This window comes from Ranitomeya variabilis, chromosome 1, assembly GCF_051348905.1.
Source record: "Ranitomeya variabilis isolate aRanVar5 chromosome 1, aRanVar5.hap1, whole genome shotgun sequence".
Classification (NCBI taxonomy): Eukaryota; Metazoa; Chordata; class Amphibia; order Anura; family Dendrobatidae; genus Ranitomeya; species Ranitomeya variabilis.
The window spans coordinates 994,785,026-994,812,707 of record NC_135232.1 but is presented as its reverse complement, the minus strand read 5'-3'; the positions used below and the strand labels follow the sequence as shown (position 1 = coordinate 994,812,707).

The 27,682-nt window shown below is 41.8% G+C and overlaps 1 protein-coding gene across 2 annotated transcripts in view; it reads right to left on the bottom strand.

Annotated features, from left to right (window-relative positions):
* Positions 1 to 27,682, bottom strand: part of ANXA10 (annexin A10) — a 169,343-nt gene that overhangs the window by 93,127 nt on the left and 48,534 nt on the right. For both annotated transcript variants that reach the window (XM_077279471.1, XM_077279472.1), the window contains exon 2: positions 25,562 to 25,646. In XM_077279471.1, coding sequence (XP_077135586.1) covers positions 25,562 to 25,646 — 85 coding nt within the window. The remainder of the gene's footprint in view (positions 1 to 25,561; positions 25,647 to 27,682) is intronic.

Below are 27,682 nucleotides of genomic sequence, written 5' to 3'. Positions count from 1 at the left end.
ATAGTATACACCTGTATGTCATCTCCTATATATAGTATATACCTGTATGTCATCTCCCCTGTATATAGTATATACCTGTATGTCATCTCCCCTGTAAATAGTATATACCTACTGTACGTCATCTCCTCCTGTATATTGTATATACCTATGTGTCAACTCCTCCTGTACATAGTATATACCTGTATGTCATCTCTTCTATATATAGTATATACCTGTATGTCATCTCTTCCTATATATAGTATATACCTGTATGTCATCTCCTGTATATAGTATATACCTGTATGTCATCTCCCCTGTATATAGTATGTACCTGCTGTATGTCATCTCCTCCTGTATATACCTGTGTGTCATCTCCTCTTTTATATAGTATATACCTGTATGTCATCACCTCCTGTATATAGTATATAGCTGTATGTCATCTCCTCCTGTATATAGTATATATCTGTGTGTCATCTCCTCTTATATATAGTATATACCTGTATGTCATCTCCTTCTGTATATAGTATATATATACCTGTAAGTCATCTCCTCCTGTATATAGTTTATACCTGTATGTCATCTCCGCCTGTATATAGTATATACATGTGTCATCTCCTCCTGTACATATTATATACCTGTATGTCATCTCCTCCTGTATATAGTATATACCTGTGTGTCATCTCCCCTGTATATAGTATGTATCTGTATGTCATCTCCTCCTGTATTAGACCTCGTTCACACGTTATTTGGTCAGTATTTTTACCTCAGTATTTGTAAGCTAAATTGGCAGCCTGATAAATCCCCAGCCAACAGGAAGCCCTCCCCCCTGGCAGTATATATTAGCTCACACATACACATAATATACAGGTCATGTGACTGACAGCTGCCGGATTTCCTATATGTTACATTTGTTGCTCTTGTAGTTTGTCTGCTTATTACTCAGATTTTTATTTTTGAAGGATAATACCAGACTTGTGTGTGTTTTAGGGCGAGTTTCATGTGTCAAGTTGTGTGTGTTGAGTTGCGTGTGGCGACATGCATGTAGCAACTTTTGTGAGATGAGTTTTGTGTGGCGACATGCGTGTAGCAACTTTTTGTGTGTCGAGTTGCATGTGACAGGTTAGTTTAGCAAGTTGTGTGCAGCAAGTTTTGCGCATGGCGAATTTTGCGCGTGGCGAGTTTTATGTGTGGTGCATATTGAGTAGGTGCAAGTTTTGTGTGAGGCAACTTTTTCATGTGTTGCAACTTTTGTGCATGTAGCAATTTTTCCATGTGTGCAAGTTTTGTGTGTGGCGAGTTTTCCATGAGGTGAGTTTTGCACGTGTGGCGAGTTTTGCGTGAGCCTAGTTTTGCAAGTGGCGGATTTTGTGCATGGCGAGTTTTGAGTGGCGACTTTTGTGTTTTGACTTTTATGAGGCGAGGTTGGTGTATGTGTGGTGAAATGTGTGCTGAGGGTGGTATATGTGTTCAAGCACGTGGTAGTGTGTGGCACATTTTGTGTGTGTGTTCATATCCCCATGTGTGGTGAGTATCCCATGTCGGGGCCCCACCTTAGCAACTGTACAGCATATAATCTTTGGCACCATTGCTCTCATTCTTTAATTCCCCCGTCTTCACAGCTGGTAGCTGTCAATTTGCCTCCAACACTTTTCCTTTCACTTTTTCCCCATTATGTAGATAGGGGCAAAATTGTTTGGTGAATTGGAATGCGCGGGGTTAAAATTTCGCCTCAACAACACAGCCTATAACACTCTTGGGGTCCAGACATGTGACTTTGCAAAATTTTGTAGCTGTAGCTGTGACGGTGCAGATGCCAATCCCAGACATACACACATACATACACACACACACACACACACACACACATGCACACACATTCAGCTTTATATATTAGATAACAAACACAGTTATACTCGCCTAATGCCTTTTTCCACCGATGCCCTCGATCTCCTTAATAAAAATAAAATAAAAAACAACAATATACCATACCTGTCTTTTGTTCTGTCCCATGCCGTAATCCATGTCTGGGGGCTAAATAGTTTTCAACCTGGATGGTGCCAAGGTGTGACCATCCAGGCTGAGAACCACTGGTGAATGAGCTGCTACAAGCGCAGCATCATTGACCAGCAGTGACATCATCAAGGTTCCCAGCCAGGCTGAACTGTGGTGACCTCAGTACCATGGTACCATGAGGAGAACATAATTTTACCTCTATACAAGTCACTAGTGCGACCACACTTAGAATACTGTGCACAGTTCTGGTCTCCGGTGTATAAGAAAGACATAGCTGAACTGGAGCGGGTGCAGAGAAGAGCAACCAAGGTTATTAGAGGACTGGGGGGTCTGCCATACCAAGATAGGTTATTACACTTGGGGCTATTTAGTTTGGAAAAACGAAGACTAAGGGGTGATCTTATGTTAATGTATAAATATATGAGGGGACAGTACAAAGACCTTTCTGCTGATCTTTTTAATCATAGACCGGTGACAGGGACAAGGGGGCATCCTCTACGTCTGGAGGAAAAAAGTTTTAAGCATAATAACAGACGCGGATTCTTTACTGTAAGAGCAGTGAGACTATGGAACTCTCTGACGTATGATGTTGTAATGAGTGACTCATTGCTTCAATTTAAGAGGGGACTGGATGCCTTTCTGGAAAAGTATAATATTACAGGGTATATATATTAGATTCCTTGATAAGGCGTTGATCCAGGGAACTAGTCTGATTGCCGTATGTGGGGTCGGGAAGGAATTTTTTTCCCCATGATGGAGCTTACTCTTACCACATGGGTTTTTTTTGCCTTCCCCTGGATCAACATGTTAGGGCATGCTAGGCTATGGGTTGAACTAGATGGACTTAAAGTCTTCCTTCAACCTTAATAACTATGTAACTATGTAACTATGTAACTATGGTAAAACGTCAGTGATGAGGTCACCGCAGTTCAAGGTCAGTGTTTTCACAGCAGATCATCGTGAAAAATTCCACGGCTTTCATTCATTTAGTTCTAGCGCAGGTGGCGGGTGAGGAATACCCCATCCTCTGCCCCTGCTGTCACTGTTCTTAGCGGCAGCTAGTATAGGTTGATGGGAGTAATAGTCCCAAAAGCCTCCACTGTTATGACCCCAATGGCGAGGGTCTCAGAGGAACGTGGAAGTCTGCAGAATACAAAAATCCAGCTCATAGGGCAGTGGTAACTGGGTTGACCATATATCTACTCCTAACGCCAACACTAGAAGTAGCCGGGGATCATTCCTACGTTGATTCTAGATGACACGCGCCAGCCGGAGAATCTAGCTACCCCTAGTAGAGGAAAACAAAGACCTTTCTTGCCTCCAGAGAAGGGGACCCCAAAGCTGGATAGAAGCTCCCCACAAATAATGACGGTGAGGTAAGAGGAAATGACAAACACAGAAATGAATCAGGTTTAGCACAGAGAGGCCCGCTTACTGATAGCAGAATAAAGAAAGGTAACTTATATGGTCAACAAAAACCCTATCAAAATCCACACTGGAAATTCAAGAACCCCCAAACCGTCTAACAGTCCGGGGGGAGAACACCAGCCCCCTAGAGCTTCCAGCAAAGGTCAGGATATAGATTTGGAACAAGCTGGACAAAAATACAAAACCAAAACAAATAGCAAAAAGCAAAAGGCAGACTTAGCTGATATAACTGGAACCAGGATCAGTAGACAAGAGCACAGCAGACTAGCTCTGATAACTACGTTGCCAGGCATTGAACTGAAGGTCCAGGGAGCTTATATAGCAACACCCCTAACTAACGACCCAGGTGCGGATAAAAGGAATGACAGAAAAACCAGAGTCAAAAAACTAGTAACCACTAGAGGGAGCAAAAAGCAAATTCACAACAGTACCCCCCCCTTAGTGAGGGGTCACCGAACCCTCACCACGACCACCAGGGCGATCAGGATGAGCGGCATGAAAGGCACGAACTAAATCGGCCGCATGAACATCAGAGGCGACCACCCAGGAATTATCCTCCTGACCATAGCCCTTCCACTTGACCAGGTACTGAAGCCTCCGCCTGGAGAGGCGAGAATCCAAGATCTTCTCCACCACGTACTCCAACTCGCCCTCAACCAACACCGGAGCAGGAGGCTCAGCAGAAGGAACTACAGGCACAATGTACCGCCGCAACAAGGACCTATGAAATACATTGTGAATAGCAAACGACACAGGAAGATCCAGACGAAAAGATACAGGATTAAGGATTTCCAATATCTTGTAAGGCCCAATAAAACGAGGTTTAAATTTGGGAGAGGAGACCTTCATAGGAACAAAGCGGGAAGAAAGCCATACCAAATCCCCAACGCGTAGTCGGGGACCCACACCGCGGCGGCGGTTGGCAAAGCGCTGAGCCTTCTCCTGTGACAACTTCAAGTTGTCAACCACATGATTCCAGATCTGCTGCAACCTATCCACCACAGAATCCACCCCAGGACAGTCAGAAGGCTCCACATGACCCGAAGAAAAGCGAGGATGGAAACCAGAGTTGCAGAAAAAAGGCGAAACCAAGGTGGCGGAACTAGCCCGATTATTAAGGGCAAACTCAGCCAACGGCAAGAATGTCACCCAATCGTCCTGATCAGCAGAGACAAAACACCTCAAATAAGCCTCCAAAGTCTGATTGGTTCGCTCCGTCTGTCCATTAGTCTGAGGATGGAAAGCAGACGAAAACGACAAATCAATGCCCATCCTACTACAAAAGGATCGCCAGAACCTGGAAACGAACTGGGATCCTCTGTCTGACACAATATTCTCAGGGATGCCGTGCAAACGAACCACGTTCTGGAAAAACACAGGAACCAGATCGGAAGAGGAAGGCAGCTTAGGCAAAGGAACCAAATGGACCATCTTGGAGAAGCGATCACATATCACCCAGATAACGGACATGCCCTGAGATAGCGGAAGATCAGAAATGAAATCCATGGAGATATGTGTCCAAGGTCTCTTCGGGACAGGCAAGGGCAAGAGCAAACCGCTGGCACGAGAACAGCAAGGCTTAGCTCGAGCACAAGTCCCACAGGACTGCACAAATGACCGCACATCCCTTGACAAGGAAGGCCACCAAAAGGACCTGGCCACCAGATCTCTGGTGCCAAAAATTCCTGGGTGACCTGCCAACACCGAGGAATGAACCTCGGAAATGACTCTGCTGGTCCACTTATCCGGGACAAACAGTCTGTCAGGTGGACAAGACTCAGGCCTATCAGCCTGAAATCTCTGCAACACACGTCGCAGATCAGGAGAAATAGCTGACAAGATAACTCCATCTTTAAGAATACCAACAGGATCAGCGACTCCAGGAGCATCAGGCACAAAGCTCCTAGAAAGAGCATCGGCCTTCACATTCTTTGAACCTGGTAAATACGAGACAACAAAATCAAAGCGGGAGAAAAACAATGACAAGCGGGCCTGTCTCGGATTAAGGCGTTTAGCAGACTCGAGATACATCAGATTTTTGTGATCAGTCAAGACCACCACACGATGCTTAGCACCCTCGAGCCAATGACGCCACTCCTCAAATGCCCATTTCATGGCCAACAACTCCCGATTGCCCACATCATAATTTCGCTCGGCAGGCGAAAACTTCCTAGAGAAAAAGGCACAAGGTTTCATAACAGAGCAACCAGGGCCTCTCTGCGACAAAACGGCCCCTGCCCCAATCTCCGAAGCATCCACCTCAACCTGAAAGGGAAGTGAGACGTCAGGCTGGCACAAAACAGGCGCCGAAGTAAACCGGCGTTTCAACTCCTGGAAAGCCTCCACGGCAGCAGGAGCCCAGTTAGCTACATCGGAGCCCTTCTTGGTCATATCCGTCAAAGGTTTCACAATGCTAGAAAAATTAGCAATAAAACGACGGTAGAAGTTAGCGAAGCCCAAGAACTTCTGAAGACTCTTAACTGACGAGGGCTGAGTCCAATCAAGAATAGCTCGGACCTTGACTGGGTCCATCTCCACAGCAGAAGGGGAAAAAATGAACCCCAAAAAGGGAACCTTCTGTACACCAAAGAGACACTTTGAGCCCTTGACAAACAAAGAATTTTCACGCAAAATTTTAAAGACCAACCTGACCTGCTCCACATGCGAATCCCAATTATCAGAAAAAACCAAAATATCATCCAGATAAACAATCAAAAATTTATCCAGATACTTCCGGAAAATGTCATGCATAAAGGACTGAAAAACTGAAGGCGCATTGGAGAGCCCAAAAGGCATCACCAAGTACTCAAAATGACCTTCGGGCGTATTGAATGCGGTTTTCCATTCATCACCTTGCTTAATGCGCACAAGGTTGTACGCACCACGAAGGTCTATCTTGGTGAACCACTTGGCACCCTTAATCCGGGCAAACAAGTCAGACAACAGCGGTAAAGGATACTGAAATTTGACAGTGATCTTATTTAAAAGCCGATAATCAATACAAGGTCTCAAAGATCCGTCCTTTTTTGCCACAAAAAAGAATCCCGCACCAAGAGGGGAAGAAGACGGACGAATATGTCCTTTCTCCAGAGACTCCTTGATATATGAACGCATAGCGGTATGTTCAGGTACCGACAGATTAAACAGTCTTCCCTTAGAAAACTTACTGCCTGGGATCAAATCTATAGCACAGTCACAGTCCCTATGAGGAGGCAGTGCACTGGACTCAGACTCACTGAAGACATCCTGATAATCAGACAAATACTCCGGAACTTCCGAAGGCGTAGAAGAAGCAATAGACACAGGCAGGGAATCCCCATGAATACCACGACAGCCCCAACTTGAGACTGACATAGCCTTCCAGTCCAGGACTGGATTATGGGTCTTTAACCATGGCAGCCCTAAAACAACCAAATCATGCATTTTATGTAAAACCAGGAAACGTATCACCTCGCGGTGTTCAGGAGTCATGCACATGGTAACCTGTGTCCAATACTGCGGTTTATTTGCTGCCAATGGTGTAGCATCAATACCCCTAAGAGGAATAGGATTTTCTAATGGTTCAAGAGTAAAACCACAGCGCTTAGCAAATGAGAGATCCATGAGACTCAGGGCAGCACCTGAATCTACAAACGCCATGACAGGATAAGATGACAGTGAGCAAATCAAAGTTACAGACAGAATAAATTTAGGTTGCAAATTACCAACGGTGACAGGACTAACAACCTTAGCTATACGTTTAGAGCATGCTGAGATAACATGTGTAGAATCACCACAGTAGTAGCACAAGCCATTCCGGCGTCTATGAATTTTCCGCTCATTTCTAGTCAGGATTCTATCACATTGCATTAAATCAGGTGTCTGTTCAGACAACACCATGAGGGAATTTGCGGTTTTTCTATCACATTGCACCGAATTAGGTGTCTGTTCAGACAACACCATGAGGGAATTTGCGGTTTTGCGCTCCCGCAACTGCTGGTCAATTTGAATAGCCAGTGCCATAGTATCATTCAGACCTGTGGGAATGGGAAAACCCACCATAACATTCTTAATGGCTTCAGAAAGGCCATTTCTAAAATTAGCGGCCAGTGCACACTCGTTCCAATGTGTCAGCACGGACCATTTCCGAAATTTTTGGCAATACACTTCAGCCTCGTCCTGCCCCTGAGACATAGCCAGCAAGGCCTTTTCTGCCTGAATCTCAAGATTGGGTTCCTCATAAAGTAAACCGAGCGCCAGAAAAAACGCATCAAGATCAGCCAATGCCGGATCTCCTGGCGCCAGCGAAAAAGCCCAATCCTGAGGGTCGCCCCGTAAGAACGAAATAACAATTTTTACTTGCTGAGCAGAATCTCCAGATGAACAGGGTCTCAGGGACAAAAACAATTTACAATTATTCACGAAATTCCTAAACTTAAACCTGTCTCCGGAAAACAGTTCAGGAATCGGTATTTTAGGTTCTGACCTAGGATTTCTGATAACATAGTCTTGTATGCCCTGCACACGAGTAGCCAGCTGGTCCACACTTGTAATCAAGGTCTGGACATCTGGACATTCATGTCTGCAGCAAGCATAGCCACTCTGAGGTAAAGGGGAAGAAGAAAAAAAAAAAAAACTCAGAATCTTCTTTCTTATAATCCCTCTTCTGCAATGCATTAAACATTTAATACTGGCCTGGCAAACTGTTATGACCCCAATGGCGAGGGTCTCAGAGGAACGTGGAAGTCTGCAGAATACAAAAATCCAGCTCATAGGGCAGTGGTAACTGGGTTGACCATATATCTACTCCTAACGCCAACACTAGAAGTAGCCGGGGATCATTCCTACGTTGATTCTAGATGACACGCGCCAGCCGGAGAATCTAGCTACCCCTAGTAGAGGAAAACAAAGACCTTTCTTGCCTCCAGAGAAGGGGACCCCAAAGCTGGATAGAAGCTCCCCACAAATAATGACGGTGAGGTAAGAGGAAATGACAAACACAGAAATGAATCAGGTTTAGCACAGAGAGGCCCGCTTACTGATAGCAGAATAAAGAAAGGTAACTTATATGGTCAACAAAAACCCTATCAAAATCCACACTGGAAATTCAAGAACCCCCGAACCGTCTAACAGTCCGGGGGGAGAACACCAGCCCCCTAGAGCTTCCAGCAAAGGTCAGGATATAGATTTGGAACAAGCTGGACAAAAATACAAAACCAAAACAAATAGCAAAAAGCAAAAGGCAGACTTAGCTGATATAACTGGAACCAGGATCAGTAGACAAGAGCACAGCAGACTAGCTCTGATAACTACGTTGCCAGGCATTGAACTGAAGGTCCAGGGAGCTTATATAGCAACACCCCTAACTAACGACCCAGGTGCGGATAAAAGGAATGACAGAAAAACCAGAGTCAAAAAACTAGTAACCACTAGAGGGAGCAAAAAGCAAATTCACAACACTCCACCTGCTGTCATTGTTCTGACTTTAATATAACTCTCATCATTCTCCTTGGCTCGCGCCGATCGCCGGCAGAGCAGGGGAGAATGATGAGAGCCATCTTCAGCACCTGCCATCGGGAAACAGCGCTTACTGTAACGCTTCTTCCCCATGCTGATGCGTGTCACATGGATGACATCAATGTGTGTTCTCCGCGTGCATGTGTGTGGGATGTTTTGCGGCCCATGCTGACAGTAAAAAACGGATATGTCAGCGTGTTTTGCTTATGGACACACAGTTCGTGGAAACACACTTACATGTGCACAGACCCATTCACTTGTGTCAGTGTCTCTGGTACGTGTGAAAGCTGTCACCACATGTACTGGAGACATGGATGTGTGAAAGAGGCCTTAACTTGTGTCAATGTGCCTTAAAAAATCAAATTTCAAAAAATTGCCGCCTTGTTTATTTGACTTAAAAAATCAAATTGTCCTACCTATGGCTTTGTTTGTTACTATCCTGAACCTTAACCTCTAAATGGCTTTTAATTGTTCATTTTTGTGATTTCCTTTTTTCCTCACCTTTTTCCAAGAGCCATAAAATTTTGATTTTTCCAATGAAATAGACATATGATTACTTGTTTTTTGTGGGATAAATTTTAGTTTTGAATGACAATATTCATTTTTTTCCATTTAATATCCAGAAAAATGGAAAAAATCAAGTGAGATGAAGTGGTGAAAAAAAATGTAATTTTGCCATTTTTTTTTTAGGTTTTGTTTATAGGCTGTTCATTGTGCTGTAAAAATCACCTGGAAGTGTGATTGTCCAGGTCAGTATGATTATGTTGATACCAAATATGCATTGTTTTTTTCTATTTAAATTATGAAATAAAAAAAGAGGAGTATTGTAAAAAAACTTAGCTTTATGTTGCCATTTTTCGACACCCATAACATTTTTATTTTTTTGTTGATGGTGCTGAGTGAGGGCTTGTTTTTGTGCTGTGAGTTGACATTTTTATTGATACTAATTTTGTGTCTTCAGAATACCCTCCTCTGTCATAATAACCCATCGTCCCCCACAATCATCTCATGGGGGGCTGATGGGTGCCGGTGCACAAGAGCACTGATATGCTTTGCATTAAAAAATTGCAGTCAAAGATCGACAGCAGCATTTACATGGTTAACAGCCGTGGCCAGAACTGGACACCAGCTGTAGCTGTTAGGGGCAGATGTTGGCTATGTAATATAGCTGGTATCTGTTGAGTATAGAGGAACATCAGCTCCTGAGCCACCTCCACACCTGAGGACTCCTTCCCAGGACTTTAATGCAACATCCATACAAGAGGTTTAACATCTGTCGATAAAGTTTATAGACAAAATTCACAAATCTAATATTTTCTAATTAAATGAATAATGAGCTTATATAGAAAACCTTACAATTTATTCATACACTGGACAATTGTCATAGCAGCCTCGGCCTTGAGTAAGCTCGGAATGCATGGCCAATGAAATAACAGAAAAAAATAAAAAAAAGAAAGGTTTACTTGTCTCAGTCTGTCAGTTCAAGGAGGAATACATACATTGTTCCTTCTAATAGTCACTGATCACAAAGTGAATTGAATAGATGTATGTACAGATGTATGCACAGCTCTGCATACTCATAGACAATGGACTCCATAGTTACCATTCTCTCACTTCCTGGCCCTTTATGACAATATGTGAGAGTTTGATTTCTCTTCCAGATTTACAAATAAGCATTGGGCAATTATTATTCAACTACTATAATTATTCAACGGAAAAACTTTCTTCCTCTACATCTCTTGTTCTTATGTGGAGGCGGTAGACAAAGGTTTGAACTGATAAATCTAATGCTCAAAAATGCTTCAATATATATTAACATGTTCATTCTATCAAGGTTAGCCTATACATATACATACAGAGAGATTATGCATGATTACACCTCCACGAATTACCATATGAAGGCTAAATGTAAGTAGTATCAGACTAATTGCTGTGAACACACAGAACACAAAAACAGCATAGAACTCCCATGCAGATATTGCCACTGGATGAAGCCAAACCAAGGACCCTGAGTCTTGACCCTGGTATTGTCGAGTAATTGGGGTAAGGAGGGATAACCCACCCACCCCCTTACCGACCCTTTGAAATTTGCCATTAACCCCAAATAAAACATGGACAACAATTTATTTGGAATATTATAGGCCACAGCAGCCTTTATTTAACATAAAACATAATACATTGAAATACACATCATTAACATTTTAAACTAGGAGGAGTCCTTGGATCTCCCAGGAATCTGGTGATTAACACAGCATAACATGAACATTCATCAAACCAAATTACTCCCAGCCGTTACCACACTGGCTTGGGAGCACCAAAAACCCAGAGGGTTCACTGTTCACGCTAAATTCTAGGGGAACCGACCACCCCTGCTGGAACTCCCTCCACAATTCACCAGATCCAAAATGAGTTGAACTCCAAAGACAGAGGAGCCATATGCCAATAGATCCCCCAACCCAATTTCCACCAACTCCAAAGACTCCACCCAGCCACCTCGGCCACAATGACCCACAAGAAAAATTAACAAACCACACAACAAACCCCTCGAAACAAAATGACTGCAAACATTTAGGGCGGGAGGATTGGACAATCGCTGCACCCAGAGAGTGGGGACTGAGGAGGCCACACCCCCACCATGCCCTACATACTATCCCATTCTAAGCCGCCCACCTTCATTACCCTTGCCCCACCCTCCATCCCATTGTCATGTTGTCCTCCGCCTACGCTGTGGGGGGAGGGGCGGCTCAGCTCCGGCCACTTCTTACCAGTGAGCCACCTTGTTCCTCATGAACATGTTCTGTATCTGTGTTCCATAAGTAGAATATTTAGCTGTATTGTTTGGCTTGTTTTATGTGTTTGACATTATTTCAAGGCATTTCCCATAGGTTTCCCTATAAGATTTGATTAACGCCTAAAAAAATATGTTGACAATTTTCAATATAACAAAAAATGCTATGAAAAGAACAATAAATGCAGCATACGTCAACAACAGAAAGAAGATAAAATATATATTTTTTGTTATGTGTTTTATTTCCTTGTTGGTTTTCTGCATCTGGCTGCAGCAACTTATTCCTTTATTTAAAAGAAATATACACTGTGTTCCAAATTATTATGCACATAGAGTTTAGGAGTGATAAGGTTAGAATTTTTTTGTTTGTCATTTAAACTCATTGATGGTGATGTGTGTCAGGGCTCTTTATATCACTGAAAGCAATTGCAGATACCTGTGCAAATTAGTTTGGCAGGTGTGTCCAAATAAAGGCAAGACTACTTAAGAAGGCTGTTCCACATTATTAAGCAGCCTACATTTTTTGCCAAAATGGGAAAGAAAAAGGATGTGTCGGCTGCTGAGAAGCAACAAATTGTGGAGTATTTAGGTCAAGGCATGACTACAATCAACATTGCCAAGACACTTCATCGTGATCCTCGCACAATCAAGAAGTATGTAGCTGATTCCCAGCACACACGTGTGCGTGCTGATAAGGAAAAATTGAGGACTCTTTCCAACAGGCAATTGCGTAAGGTTAAAAGAGCAGCTGCAAAAATGCCTTGTCATAGCAGCAGACAAGTTTTTGAAGCTGCTGGTGCCTCCAACGTCCCCAGAACAACAAGATGCAGGGTCCTTCAGAGGTTTGCAGCTGTGCGTAAGCCATCCTGTCGACCACCTCTATCGACTGCAACAAGCAGAAACGGCTCCAGTGGGCCAAACGATACATGAAGACTGACTTCCAAACTGTTTTGTTCACCGATGAGTGCCGTGCAACGCTCGATGGTCCAGAGGGATGGAGTGGAGGATGGACACCCCATGAAAACACGGCTAAGGCGCAAACAAGGAAGAGGTGGAGTAATGTTTTGGGCTGGAATCATGGGGAGAGAGATTGTTGTACCCTTTATGATCCCTGAAGGGTTAAAGATGAACTCTATAATCTATGTGGAGTTTCTAAAACAACACTTCCTGCCATGGTTCAAGAGGAAGAACCGTGCTTTCCGCAGCAAGATCATTTTTATGCATGATAATGCACCGTCTCATGCTGCAAAAAACACATCTGCATCTCTGGCTGCTATGGGCATAAAAGAGGACAAACTTATGGTGTGGCCACCATCTTCCCCTGACCTCAACCCCATTGAGAACCTCTGGAGCATCATCAAAAGGAGTGTCTATGATGGCGGGAGGCAGTTCACATCTAAGCAACAGCTCTGGGATGGTATTCTGTCCACATGCAAAACAATTGAAGCAGAAACCGTCCAAAAACTGACAAATTCAATGGACGAGAGAGTTCAGAAGCTTCTTTCGAACAAGGGGTCCTATGTGCAAATGTAACATCATCTAGAATAAAGTTTTCACTTGAAAACTGTTTGATTTCATTTTGTAATAAGCTGATAATGCTTATAACTTCACAATTGACCATTTTGTGGTTCAAAATAAAAAAAAAAGGTTGAAAACTCTGCTGTGCATAATAATTTGGAACATGCATTTTGAGTGTTTTTTTTAAAAAGATACTGTTTTCATAGGCAGTTTTTTCCAAAACATTGCAACTATACTAGAATAGTAGATGACTGGAAAATAACAATGACTGCAATTCAGATAGGTAATTTAGAGAAAATATGAGGAAATATTATTTGCATAATAATTTGGAACACAGTGTATATCTGGAAAAAATACAGCAAATGCGCATCAGTTGTTGGGAGGAATTGGAACCAGACAAGTGGTGTATTGCTTTTATGGTCTGACTTCCTTTTTTTTCGTAAAATTATAAGCACACTACAAGATCCATAAAATACTGGATCTTTTTTATTCCCTACAGGACACAACACCAGATGCCTTCCTCTCATGAGAAGCTACACTACCTATTCCCCTGTTGGTTACTTTATTTTTCCGCTCTTGATAACCCTAGGGATCATGGAGGTCTTATTAGTACGACATTCTGTGATCAATCCTAGGGATGAAAGATTAGCAGGAACGTGTACTTTTTTTATGGACCGAAATTTACTTGAATATAATTTCCTAATCTTTTAATAATATATTTGATATCCTTTTTTTCTTCATATGAATTTAGTTGTATAAAAAAGTGTTTGCCTCCTTCCTGACTTCCTATTCTTTTGAATGTTTGTCACCCTTAAAAGTTTCAGACCACCAAACAAATTTAAATATTAGACAAAGATAACACAAATAAACACAAAATGCAGTTGTTAATTGAAGGTCTTTATCATGAATTGAATAGTAAATCCAAACCTACAAGGCCCTGTGTGTGAAAAAGTGATTGCCTTTTCCCTTAAAACATAAATTAACTGTGGTTTATCACATCTTTGGGAAGCTGAGTTCAAATTCCCTAGTCACTTGGGGGCCTGATTATTGCCACACTCGCTCTCAAACAAGAAATCTCAAAAAAGAGGACAAATAGAGTTTAAAATATATATATATATATATATATATATATATATATATATAATTGTCTAAGGGTTTTTCCGTCTGTCTGTCTGTCTTTCTGTCTGTCTGTCCTGGAAATCCCGCGTCTCTGATTGGTCGAGGCCGCCAGGCCTCGACCAATCAGAGACGGGCACAGCATGGCGACGATGATGTCATAATTGAAATCCCGCGTCTCTGATTGGTCGAGGCCGCCAGGCCTCGACCAATCAGCGACGGGCACAGTATCGACGTAGATGTCATAATGGTTGCCATGGCGACGATGATGTCATAAAGGTTGCCTCGACCAATCAGCGACGGGCACAGTCTGCCGCGAATTCTGGAATCATCATTGTCCATATACTACGGGGACATGCATATTCTAGAATACCCGATGCGTTAGAATCGGGCCACAATCTAGTATATATATAATTGTCTAAGGGTTTTTCTGTCTGTCTGTCTGTCTGTCCTGGAAATCCCGCGTCTGATTGGTCGAGGCCGCCAGGCCTCGACCAATCAGAGACGGGCACAGCATGGCGACGATGATGTCATAAAGGTTGCCTCGACCAATCAGCGACGGGCACAGTCTGCCGCAAATTCGCCTCGACCAATCAGCGACAGGCACAGTATCGACGTAGATGTCATAATGGTTGCCATGGCGACGATGATGTCATAAAGGTTGCCTCGACCAATCAGCGACGGGCATAGTCTGCCGCGAATTCTGGAATCATCATTGTCCATATACTACGGGGACATGCATATTCTAGAATACCCGATGCGTTTGAATCGGGCCACAATCTACTATATATATATATATATATATATATATATACATACACATGTGCAAAAATCTTTATTGACACAATAATGAACATACAAAAAGACAGATAAAACTATGTGCTATAAAGAACGCCACAAAAAAATGGAAAATGGTGGCATTTAGTACAAGGTATAGCTCAATTCATGATAACAAACTGTAATCGTAAGATGAGGACTTGCTTGTTGAGCTCAGTCAGTCACATTACAATGCCCCTGCTGTAAGCAAAAAGTACCATCAGTCATTATACTATTCCTACATCTATTCTAATGCTCAGGGTTGCATGTTGCGGTCAAGAGCCCAAGGTGCAAAACCAATTTGACATTACAGTCATCAAAGGTTCCCAAAATTCATTTGTATGATAGACAGTCAGAAAATCATCTTACCCGGTGCTAAAAGCCAGCACCCAAACCCTGAAGTGCGTTTCCCTGTCCATTGACTCTACTTCCTCAAGGGGGTACTGGGCATTAGTATAGACATAGGAATAGTATAATGACTGATGGTACTTTTAGCTTCCAGCAGGGGGCATTGTAATGTGACTTTGAGCTCAACAAGCAAGTCCTCATCTTACGATTACTAAGTTTGTTATTGTGAAACGAGCTATACTTTGTACTAAACGCCACCACTTTTTGTGGCGTCCTTTATAGCACATGGTTTTATCTGTCTTTTTGTATGTTCATTATTGTGTCAATAAAGATTTTTGTACATTTAAAAAAACAAAACAAAAAAAAACTCCATTTGTCCTCCTTTTTGAGATACAATGTTTTTGGAGTAATATGTAATCAATTGCGTCATTTTTGGCGCACTATCTAAATATGAGTCTGGGTTTTGTTGTATGGATCTCAAATAAGAAATCAGTTAAATAGGACCTGCCTGACAAAATGAAGTAGACCAAAAGACCTCAAAAGCTAGACATCATGGCGCGATTCAAAGAAATTCTGAAACAAATGAGAAACAAAATAATTGAGATCTATTAGTCTGGAATAGGTTATAAAGCCATTTCTCAAACTTTGGAACAAACCACAATGACAACCATTATCCACAAATGGCATAAACGTGGAACAGTGGTGAACCTTCCCATGAGTAGCCAGCCTACTAAAGACGAAAACCACAGCTGAGCAATAAGAATATAACAGCTGGTCTCAGTTTTGCCAGAAAATAACTAGATGATCCCAAAGATTTTTGTGAGAATTCTGTGGACTGACGAGACAAAAGTTGAATTTTTTGGAAGATGTATGTCCCATTATAATTGGGCATAGAAGTAACACAGCATTTCAGAAAAGAAACATGATACCAACAGTAAAATATGGTGGTAGTGGTAGTGTGATGGTCTGTGACTGTATTGCTGTTTCAAGAACTGGAAGCCTTGCTGTAGTAAATGGAACCATGAATTCTGCTGAGAATAGCTTGCCATCTGTTCTTGACCACAAGTTGAAATGCACTTGAGTTATGCAGCAGAACAATGATGCAAAACACACCAACAAGTCCACCTCTGAATTGCTAATGAAAAACAAAATTAAGACTTTGGAGTGGCCTAGTCAAAGTCCTAACCTTATTCTGATTGAGATGCTGTGGCATGACCTTAAAAAAGGCCGTTCATGCTCGGAAACCCTTCAATGTGCCTGAATTACAAAACTTCTGCAAAGATGAGTGGGCAAAAATTCCTAAAGAGTATTGTAAAAGACTCATTGCCAGTTATCGCAAATGCTTGATTGCAGCTATTGCTTCTAAGAATGGCCAACCAGTTATTAGGTTTAGGGGGCACTTTTTCACACAGGGCCCTGTAGATTTGGATTTCTTTTTCCCTTAATAATAAAGACCTTCATTTAAAAACTGCATTTTGTGTTTACTTGTATTATGTTTGTCTTATTATTTAATTTGTTTGGTGATCTGAAACATTTAAATTTGGCAAATATGCAAAAAAAAATAGGAAATCAGGAAGGGGGCAAACTTTTTCCACACAGCTGTATGTGTGAAACCATCTTATTTGAGATGAGTCGTGATAGCTGTTTATAAATTCTCTTTACAGATGGCACCTTAATACAAGAAACTAATGTCTTTTATGTGATAGTGTTGTGAGCATACTCTGTGACAAGGACAGAAGTCACTGTGCAGGGAGAGGAGGAAGAAGAAACACGTGTAGAAACAAGGTATAAAGAAACAAATGTGAAACATCAGAAAATGGGTTAAACCTTTGAATCCTCAAAGTACTCCACTTTTATTCCAATGACAGCTTTGCATACCACTGTCATTCTCTGAATAAGCTACATCAGGTGGTCACTTGGAATGACTTTCCAACAATTTTAAAGGAGTTCCCAGAGGTGCTGGCTACTTTTTGGCTGCTTTGCCTTTACCATGTGGTTTAACTCATCCCAAACCATTTCACTTGGATTGAGGCCATATCACCTGACTTAGCACTCCATCTCTCAATCCCTCCCCTTCTTGGTTACACAGCCTTAATTGAGCCTGGAGGATTGTTTTGGATCATTGTCCTGTTGTAAACCAAAATCATGGTCAAATCACATGAGATGGCATGTTGTTGCACAGCGCCATGGTAGCCATGCTGGTTAAGTGCCCCCACGTCATCGCTAATTTTCCCGGTTGGCACCACACATGTAGAAGATATATGATAACCTTTTCTGCTTTTTACAAAGACATGATGGTTGGTATAAAATTTTTTAACATTTGACACACCAGAACACAGATCAGCTTTACACTCTGCTAATTTTCAGTCCTTAGGTTGCTTGGCCAGTCTCTTCTTCTTGTTTTTGGTCCTCAATAGTGGCTTCTTTGTAACAATTCAATCATAAAGGCCCATTCTCATAGTTTCTTCTTCTCCTCTGAACTGTTGATGTTGACATGTGTCTGCTACTTCATGTTTGTGCATCGTTTATGAGGGATGTTCATTATTTGGGAGTGCTGAGTGAGTTGCTGTCAATTTGCGGTTTCAGAGACTAGTAACTTTACAGCAGAGGTAATTCTTGGTCTTCCTTTCTTGGCCAGTTTCATAACAGTGACTGATGGTTTTCACAATGGTACCTGATACCTTCAAGGTTCTAGCAAATTTCTGAATTAACTGTCATATTATAGCTTAGAACAGTTATGGAATAGAGCTCAGCAGTACATGGAACTGTGTACTAACGCTGGCTCTACAAAACACACTAGATGGTCGCAAATACATTCTGAAGGCTGATGATTCCATAATTCTTGATTAGGCAAATGTTCTCATTACAGGTGACTACTTGATGAAGCTGCTTGAAAGAATTCCAAAGGGGTATAAATCTGTCATCAGAGTAATAGAATCATTAGAGTTGGAAGGAACCTCGAGGGTCATTGTGTCCAACCTCCTGCTCAATCCAGTGCAGGATTAATGAAATAATCTCAGACACTTGTCTGTTGGCCTCTGTTTGAAGACTTCCATTGAAGTCAAACTCACCACCTCATGGCAGCCTGTTCCACTCATTGATGACCCTCACTGTCAAAAATTTATTTCTAATATCTAATCTGTATCTTCTCATTTTCAGTTTCATTCCAATGCTTCTTGTGTTTCCATGTGCTATTGAGAATAGAATAGATCCTTTAATCGTTCCTCGCAGGAAATACTTTGCAGTCCGCTCACCATCCTGGTCGTTCTTCTCTGAACTTGCTCCTGTAGGAGGATAATTTGAGGAATCTAATGTTTAACACTTAACCTAGTTTGCTTCATACTTGTTTCTTCACTCCTTATTTGCATATGTATTCCTTTCAGTCTGAATCTTCTATCTGCACATTCCAATAGGGAAAAGCATTACATGAATAGGTGCATTCAAACTTTTGACCAGTGTTATTACCATTTCATTTAAAACAGCCTCAATTCTTCTTGGCACAATTTCTCACAGTTTTTAAAGAAACTCAGCAGAGAGGTTGTTCCAAACATCTTTCAAAACTAACCACAGATCGTCTGTGGATTTAAGCTTCTACAAATCCTTCTGTCTCTTCAGCTCACCTTGCCAAATCAGTTCTCATACTTTGCACTGACAAGGGCCAATAGCCCAAAACACCATGTCTGCAAATTGAGGTTCTGATTTGGCTTTTATCCTAAGTCATATTGCAAGACTCGTTAAAGGGTTGATTGTGAATTGTAGGATTGCTACTTCCAACAGTTGGACGTCATTTACCCAGACTGCACCAGTCATTTACCCACTGGTGCAGTCTGGGTAAATGACATCATATGGGGATTTCCCCTTCCGACATGCATCGACAAAGTCTGAATGATTGGGATCCCTATTTAAGGACAAGACATGACACCTTTTGCTACAGCCCCCCCGAGGAAGCCCACGCAAAACATGCGTTGGGGCTGCTGTAATGGGTCTCCAGGTGGTCACCAGGTGGTAAATATGGGCATGGGCAGTTTTTGGCACATTTAATATGTTTTTGTTCCCTTAAAGTGGTATACTTTTCTTCACCAGGGGGTCACAATTGACTCCCTGGTGGTGACTGTTTTCACCATTTTTGCTCAATATATTACTTGATTATCTTGTGGTGCTTATTTGACATTAAGTGAGCTTTAGACTGGGTGTGCTTTTTGTCTATATATAGACTATAAACTATATTTATAATATGGAAACACCTGTTGCTGGGTTGCATTTCCACTTTATTTTGATTTGCTGCTATTCCTGCCCCCCCCCTCCCACTTGAATATGTCATGGTCTGTATTAAGTTCTGTCTACTGTCTCTGGGATTAATCCTGGTGGTCTCCCTCTGGCTTCGGGAGGGCTTTAAATAGCCTCTCTCGGGCTGTCCCTTTGTCAGTGATACTCCTGCCCTCAGCTGAGTTAGTTGACCCTTCAGTGCTTGTGCCTTGTGCATGCTTTCGTGTGATCCCCCTGTTTCTGACCTGGTCTATTCCCATTTTGCTCTTGTCTGCTGATTCTGTACCATTTTTTGTTCGCCTGGTATTGACTCCTGCCCTGTTTTTTGACTGCCCGTTTTGCCTGTTCCTCTACTACCTCCGTCGCTCTCCCGATATCTGACTCTCGGCTTTGACCTGACCATTCTCTTGTCTCTCATTCTGATTCCCTGCTGACCTCTTGCCTGACATCCCCTCGGCCCCGCCGGTCCCCGCCGCTCTCCGGTATCCCCTCCGGGAGCTCGCTGGTTGGCTCCGCCCTGGACCCTGGCAGAATATGACCGTGCAGGCGCCTGGACAACTGAATAACGCCGAGGAGGCAGCACCCCTCTCGCAGAGTGACAGCTGTGTTGTGCCTGGATGAAGGTGGAAAGACCTGCCCCCCGGACGATTTGAAGGTATGAAGGACCAAATTCAAAAGCAATTTTTATTTCTGCAGTGAAACGAACAATAACTAAAAGAGCCACCTTGTCAGAATGCAGCATTAGTGCTGCACAAGATGGCTCTTTTAGTTACAAATGCCTGGGGGGGTGACAGGTTCCCTTTAAAGACACCATTAATCCTGACAAAATCATGAGCTCTGTTTATCAAAATGAAGGGCCTATCTTGCAAGGAACATCCACTATGCTTCACTGTTACCTTAAGATACTCAATTTATATCATTCTCCAGCCCTTCACCCCCAAAAATGCCTTTCGTTACATCCAAATTTTGATTTGTCAGTCCAAAGCACTTGCTGCCATTTTTCTGCACCCCAGATCCTATGTTGTTTTTATGCATAGTTTAGTAGCTTGGCCTTGTTTCTATGACAAAGGTATGGCTTTTTGGCTGCACTTCTTCCCTGAAGACCACTACTGGCTGGACTTTAGCTGTATTCCACTGGTTGCTGGCAGTTCTCAGCTGGACATTTTCCGTGATGGGAGGTAACCATAATGTTTTTTTCATCTGCTGATCTGCTGCACTAAGTTACCTTGGCCAACCATTGCATCTTTGGTCATCAGCAATGCATTGGCATTTCTTCAAAAGATCTTGAACAGCACATTTAAAAGCACAGTCTGCTTTGAATTTTTTTCCTGGGAGAGACATTACTGATGTACAGCAGCAACCAAACGTTTTATATTTTTTTAAAAGTGTGATTACTTCTGTCTGGTTGTTGTGATGCCATTTTCATGGTGATTTTAGTAAACTGGAAGCAAATGGTTTTCCGCTCTAAGGATGAATATTGTGTTTGACATTGTTTTATCCCTTTATGTGTTAGTTTTCAACACTTGCTCAGCCAAATGTTTTGCATATTTTGTCATAGGTAGTCAAATTTTTCCTAAAATTTGTATTTTTTTTTGTTGGTGTGATTTTAGGTTAAAACGTGGCAAAGACAAAACCAAATTTATCATCCGATGTAAGGAAGCTTATTATTCATCCAGATTTTAACAATTTTAACACATTATTAGTCAGTATCTGATATCTACAAAAGTGCTGTACAGATTTCTCACAAAATGAATGAAGAATATGAGGTGAAAGTGAGTTGCCAAACTGTGATGCGATGACTTAGAGCAGTAGGTTTGACTGTACTTGTTTCAGTTAAGAAGCTTTTGATCTCTGCAAAAGAACCAGAAGGTCCGAATTGAGTTTGCCAAAGAACACAGCCAATGGAAAGAGTCAGATTGGTCGATCGTGTTGTGATGAGATAAATCCAGGTTCAATCAGCTTTTTAGTGATGGTAAGCATTTTATATACTGCCCAAATGGTAAACATAATGATGTAAGGTACCAAATACCTACAGTGAAACATAGTGGTGGCAAGGTCATGGTTTGGGGCTACCATTCTGCATCTGCCATTGGCCCCCTGCATTGAATTGATGGAAATACGAATGTCACAATGTACAAGGATATACTGGAGAATATAATGCTGCCACATGGTAAACCAAGGTAGGCTGGCGCTGGAAATTCCAGTAAGACAATGATACTAAGCACACATCCAATTTAGTAAAAATGTTTAGCAAAGAAAAATGTTTGTGTTGCAATGGCCAAGCCAGTCACCTGATTTACACCCTATAGAGCACCTTTGCGATGGGTTAGGGTGACATGTTGGGGCCTGTACCCATAGCAATAAAGATGAAATGTTTGCAGATTTGCAAATGTAATGGAGCAAGATCCCTCAGGATGTCTTGAATACCCCTAGTGGTTTCAATACCCATCGGTGTGGTGCAGTAATTAAAGCAAGAGGTTATGCTACAAAATACTAAATTATGGCATTGTAACAATGAATTGCTCTCTATGTTGTGATCAATAAATAGTATATGCAAAACTTTTGGCAGTCAGGATTCTTTAACTAAATGAATATACTTATATTCTAAAGCATTTTGGTTAAAATTAAGGTCTTGCATGATGACAACTTCATACACTTTCAATTCATCACCAAGAAAATGGCATCACAACAACCAGACAGAAATAATCACACTTAAACAAAATGCTAAACTTTTGGTCGCTACTATAGTACAACTACCTTGTGTCTGAGTTTGCTACGTCTCACCATAGTGTAAGCCCTGTGACATGAACCTGACTTCCACAACCTCACCCTTGCAGCAGAGTTGAGCTGTTTTTTTACTGAGTTTTCAGCCTCCTACACAGCTGTTGCTGTTTCAGATAACAACTATGTTTCAGCCTAGGTATGAACATGATGATCATAATCAGCTGTATGGTTTAACTGTATACTATGATCCTACAAAATCCCTGATTTTGAGCAAGTGTGTCTAGAAAATGTATGTTCTTTTAATGGCGAATTATATAGTCACACCAAAAATGTATTTGATTTAAATTTTTCTTTTGTTTATTCGCCTTGCATTTTATTAATTGATGAAAATAAACTTTTAACACTTGTATTGTTTAAAGCACTCTTACTTTGCAGCATTTTTTTCCACACCTGGTGAAAACTTTTGCGCAGTACTGTATAAAAAATAATAATAATAAAAAAAAACACCAATACAATTTTTTAAAAATATGTCAAACATAAAGCTTGAGTTAAATAGTAGGTCATTTTTATGAGACATTCTCTTTAAAGCAGGTAGCCCCATGGTGAATTATTCAGTGAAATGCAATTTACATTTCTTTACCTGTAGGAGATTAAGTGCGTAATTGTAACATAACGAAGCATCAATTCTATTGATTTATGGGACAGCCTATAGTGTTTTTCTTTGATCAAATCAATACAGTGAAACTTTGAAAGAAACAAAGTCGTTCTCTAAATTGCCAGAATATAAGGAGGAGGTTAGTAACAAAATGCCTCTTCTTGTACCATTTACAATGATGATTCAGAGTGCTGTACGTGCAGGATAGTTTATGCAGTGCAGACAGATTGTGTTGCAGTAAATTTAGGATACACTGTACGCACACGTTTATCTTTGCATAAAAGAATAGCTGGTTAATTTATAGCTTACAACTTTTGATCTGTGCTGAGAATAAATTGCTAATGAGATGTCTAAATTTATAATTGCCTATAACTCTGCCTAGCATTCGTATATACCCGATTAAAATTCAATGTAGATGCATCATTTAAACTATAAACTGAATGTATCTCAGATGAGCAACGTTTTGTGCCTTTAGCATACAGTGCCTAGTAATTAAACTCTATTAAATTCCTTGTAGATTGAGTGTTGTGGGGAACAGTTGCTAAAGTGCTTAAAATAATCAGTTATCAAAAGTGCTCTAAATACAAGAAACAATTAAAGCACTCATTCCAGAAACATTAATGATAGGCATCTTGTGCTGATGAAGTGAAGTAGGGACTGAACTGGAGGCTTTAAAGTCGCATTTATGTTACTGATTCTTTAATTACAATATCTAACCTTAAAGCATCAAAGGGTCTTTTTTCTGTAATAGATTTGGTATTTTTGATCACAGGAAAGGGGCCAAACACTAAGCTAATGTTCCCGACAAATTTACTAAAACCCATGAAAGTAGGAGAATTGCCTAGATGACTACAGAGGACAGTTTTATTTAGGGTACATTTCATTTTATGTAACAAATGCAAAAAGTGACAGTTCCTTATCCAACAATTGGGCTTCCAGGACTTAGTTATTGATGGCCTATCCACAAAATAGGTAACCAGTATTAGGCCAATGGGGGCGCGTCATAAAACACCCAACTGATCAGCTGTTTGCAGCTCCTTCAGCGGCCGAATGTACCCAGTGTACAGAGCTGGAACAGGACTTCTCTATCCCCTGTGTAGTGCCTGTTCCAGAGTAATGGACGCTGAGCGGCAGTACCAGAGCGAGTCCACTACACATTGTCTGGAGCTGTGCTGTTCCAGGTATCTACATCCGGACACAAACAGTTGAACGTGGGGAGTGAAGGGTGTCAGAGCTGATACCAATAACCAATCCAAAGTACTGAACAACTTGTTCAAGTACGTGCTCTAGTTTGGATCCTAAATTATTTTTTAATTTCTTTTTCATCTCCATATTCTAAGGGTTATACTTTTTTATTTCACTGTTGATCTAGCAGCAATAAGGCTTGTTTTGGAGTATCAGTTGTATTGTTATCGATCATTTTGATATGTATATATATATATATATATATAATGTATTGAATAACTTTTACTAACAGAAAATTATTATTTTAGTTTCAAATGGTGACATTGTTGATACTTGATGATTGAGTTTTTGATGTTTTACCGATTTTGCATCAACATTTTTTTATTTTGTTTGAAGAGCTGTCACTTTTTATTCTTCCAGAGTTGCTGTAGGAGGTTTTGGAGGATGAGTTGTAGTTTTCATTGGTGTTATTTTGGGTTTTTACAACTACTTAACTATCTTTTTAAGAGGATTTAAAAAATAACAGTTCTGACATTATTAGCACCCATGTCACAAATAATTTGTTAGGATACAGAGGGAGCCCCTTCCTGCTGTAAAACTATTTAGGTTCCGCGGATAAATAAGAAATCTCTGACCCCAGCTGTTGGAGCAGGCTGTCAGCTGGACAATACAGCTGGCAACCCTGAGTGATTTTTTGCACTGCTCTTATGTTCACACCATCATGTTATCCAAAGATTATAGCAGTTTGCTGGAACAAATTGCTCATGCCTCCATACTGTTATGCCACAATGTGCGAATGGGTTAAAGCGGGCGACCTGTTTCAACCCTCCTAGTGTATACATTTTGACAATACAGTATTAAAATTCTCTAGTCTTTACTGCTGAAATAACAAAGCATAACATTTTGTTTTAGCCAAGGCTAGATGGCTCACTGTTACTGGCATTTAGAATGTCGCAACCAATCACAAGACAGGGAATTTATTGAGTTAATTTATATGTGACATGCTGGGAATCCGAGGCCTGCATTTTTATTATATTTGTTTTGTGTGCTTATGTGTGTATGTATGCGTATATATGTGTGTGTGTGTGTGTTGTATCAATATTTGCCAGTTGTGGTTTTAAAAGATATATAATTCTTTATACTTTGGACAACATGCACATTTAATAAATGATAAATGATTTCTATAGGTACATATCACATATATTTCATAATTACAATATAATACAGACCAAATCCTTGTAGAGCCCCTCCAATCAGTTGTGCATCTATCATGGGATCACAGCTGGGGTTTGGGAACACTGTCCCCTGGACCTGCTGAATTGTCAAAATATAAATAATTACACTGCTGAATATCGGGATTTAATACAAGAAAAAAAAAAGAAAATATATAGTGAAGCAGACATTGAGACGTGTCGCACTGGAGCTCTGCAGCAAGATATGCTTAACCAATTACACTTGAAAGAGATATAGTTTCTGTCACACAAGCAAAGCAACACGTTACAACAAAAGAAAGATGTTCTTGACCTTATAAGCTGTCAGTATGACCACAATGAGATAAGTTACATAATAGTTACACTATATGGTACAAATTTTGTCCAGAGCTTTGTATTAGCATTAAGACATATTAAATACTGTCTAAACCGGCCTCCTAGTTAGTATTTGATCCTGTATATATATACAGGGCCGTATTTGCCACTAGGCACTTGAGGGCACGTGCCTAGGGGCGGGAGGATGCTGGGGGGCGGCGCCTGAGCAAAGTTTTTTTTTTAATAGTGCGGGGTAGCGCCCACCCAAACCCACCCGCCCTCCCCATCTCCCTCTTCCCCGGCATCTCCATCTTCTGGCTGCTGCGGTGCTATCGGATCCTGTGCTGCGCTATCACATATGCTGCAGTGGAGGCCGGGAGCTGTAAGAGGAACACGTCACACTGCAGGCCACGCCCCCTCCTCGCTGTGGCGCCAAGTTCAGTTCCTGCCTGAGCAGCTGCGGGGGAGGATGGTGTGAGGACTGTTGTGTCCAGGTCAGTTGTGCGGCGCTTGCTGTGTAACTGCTAATTCCAGCATATCCGGCAGCTTCAGCGCTAGCAGGAGAGGCCGGCCCGCTCAGCTACAGACTACACAAGATTATGCTGACAGCAGGGGCCCTGTCCTCACCTGGTAGTGCTGATGCTGCGGTCTGCGGGGAGGGAAGGAGCATCACATGGAGCCTCATGCTGTGATTCCCTCTGCTGCTGCCTGTGCCCTGCTGCTGACATGAGGCTGTGAACAGAGGGGGAGGTGCTGAGAGGAACATCATTGAAGCAGGACATTAACCATGTCCTGATCACTATTACGGGGCCTCTGCAGTATGTGGCCGCCCTGCCCCATGTACACCTTCCAGCAAGGCTTGTTTTTATTATTCTGGAGCTGCTGTACAACCATAAATTCCAGCATTTCCAGTCTTTGTGTAAGGGGGACTTGTACCTTCACACCCTGACTTTTTTATTCTGTAGCTGCAGGATAACTACAGGTTTAGGTTACATGTCCTGTCATTCTAATTATGGAGATGTAGGACTGCAAATCCCAGCATGCCCTGAGGTTGGTACTGTAGAGATTGCAAATCCCAGCATGCCCTGTGGTTGGTACTGTAGGGACTGCAAATCCCAGCATTCCCTTTGGTTGATACTGTAGGGACTGCAAATCCCAGCATGCCCTTTGGTTGATACTGTAGGGACTGCAAATCCCAGCATGCCCTGTGGTTGATACTGTAGGGACTGCAAATCCCAGCATGCCCTATGGTTGATACTGTAGGGACTGCAAATCCCAGCATGCCCTGTGGTTGATTCACTAGGGACAGGTAGTGATGGCTACTTGCCAACATGTGCGGCACTTGCGGTGAGACAAAAAAACACTGCTAGCAGTGTTTTTTTTCCGTTGCTGCAAGTGCCGCACATGTCCGCAACTCCCATAGGGAATGAATGAGGCTGTGTGATTTTACTGTACACCGGACATGAATTGCCAGCTTTTCAAAAAATGCTGGTGCATAAAAATCGGACAGCACTTGCATGGTGCGAGTGCTGTAGGATTTTTTTCTTTGCACCCATTGACTTGCATTGGCAAGTCTCGGCTGATATATAAGTGAAATCACTCGTGCTGATAATACGGCCGAGAAAAAAAAACGATGATGGGAGCTGCCCCATAGATTTATACTGGTCCGAGTGTGATGCGATTTTTTTTTTCTCACATAGCACTCGCCCGTATTCCTCGCTAGTGTAACTCCAGCTTTATGGCTCATTTCCACTTGCGAGAAACGCGTCCGTGTCTCGCATGTGGAAACCAAGCTGTGGCGCCGGCACTCCAGAGTGGAGCGTG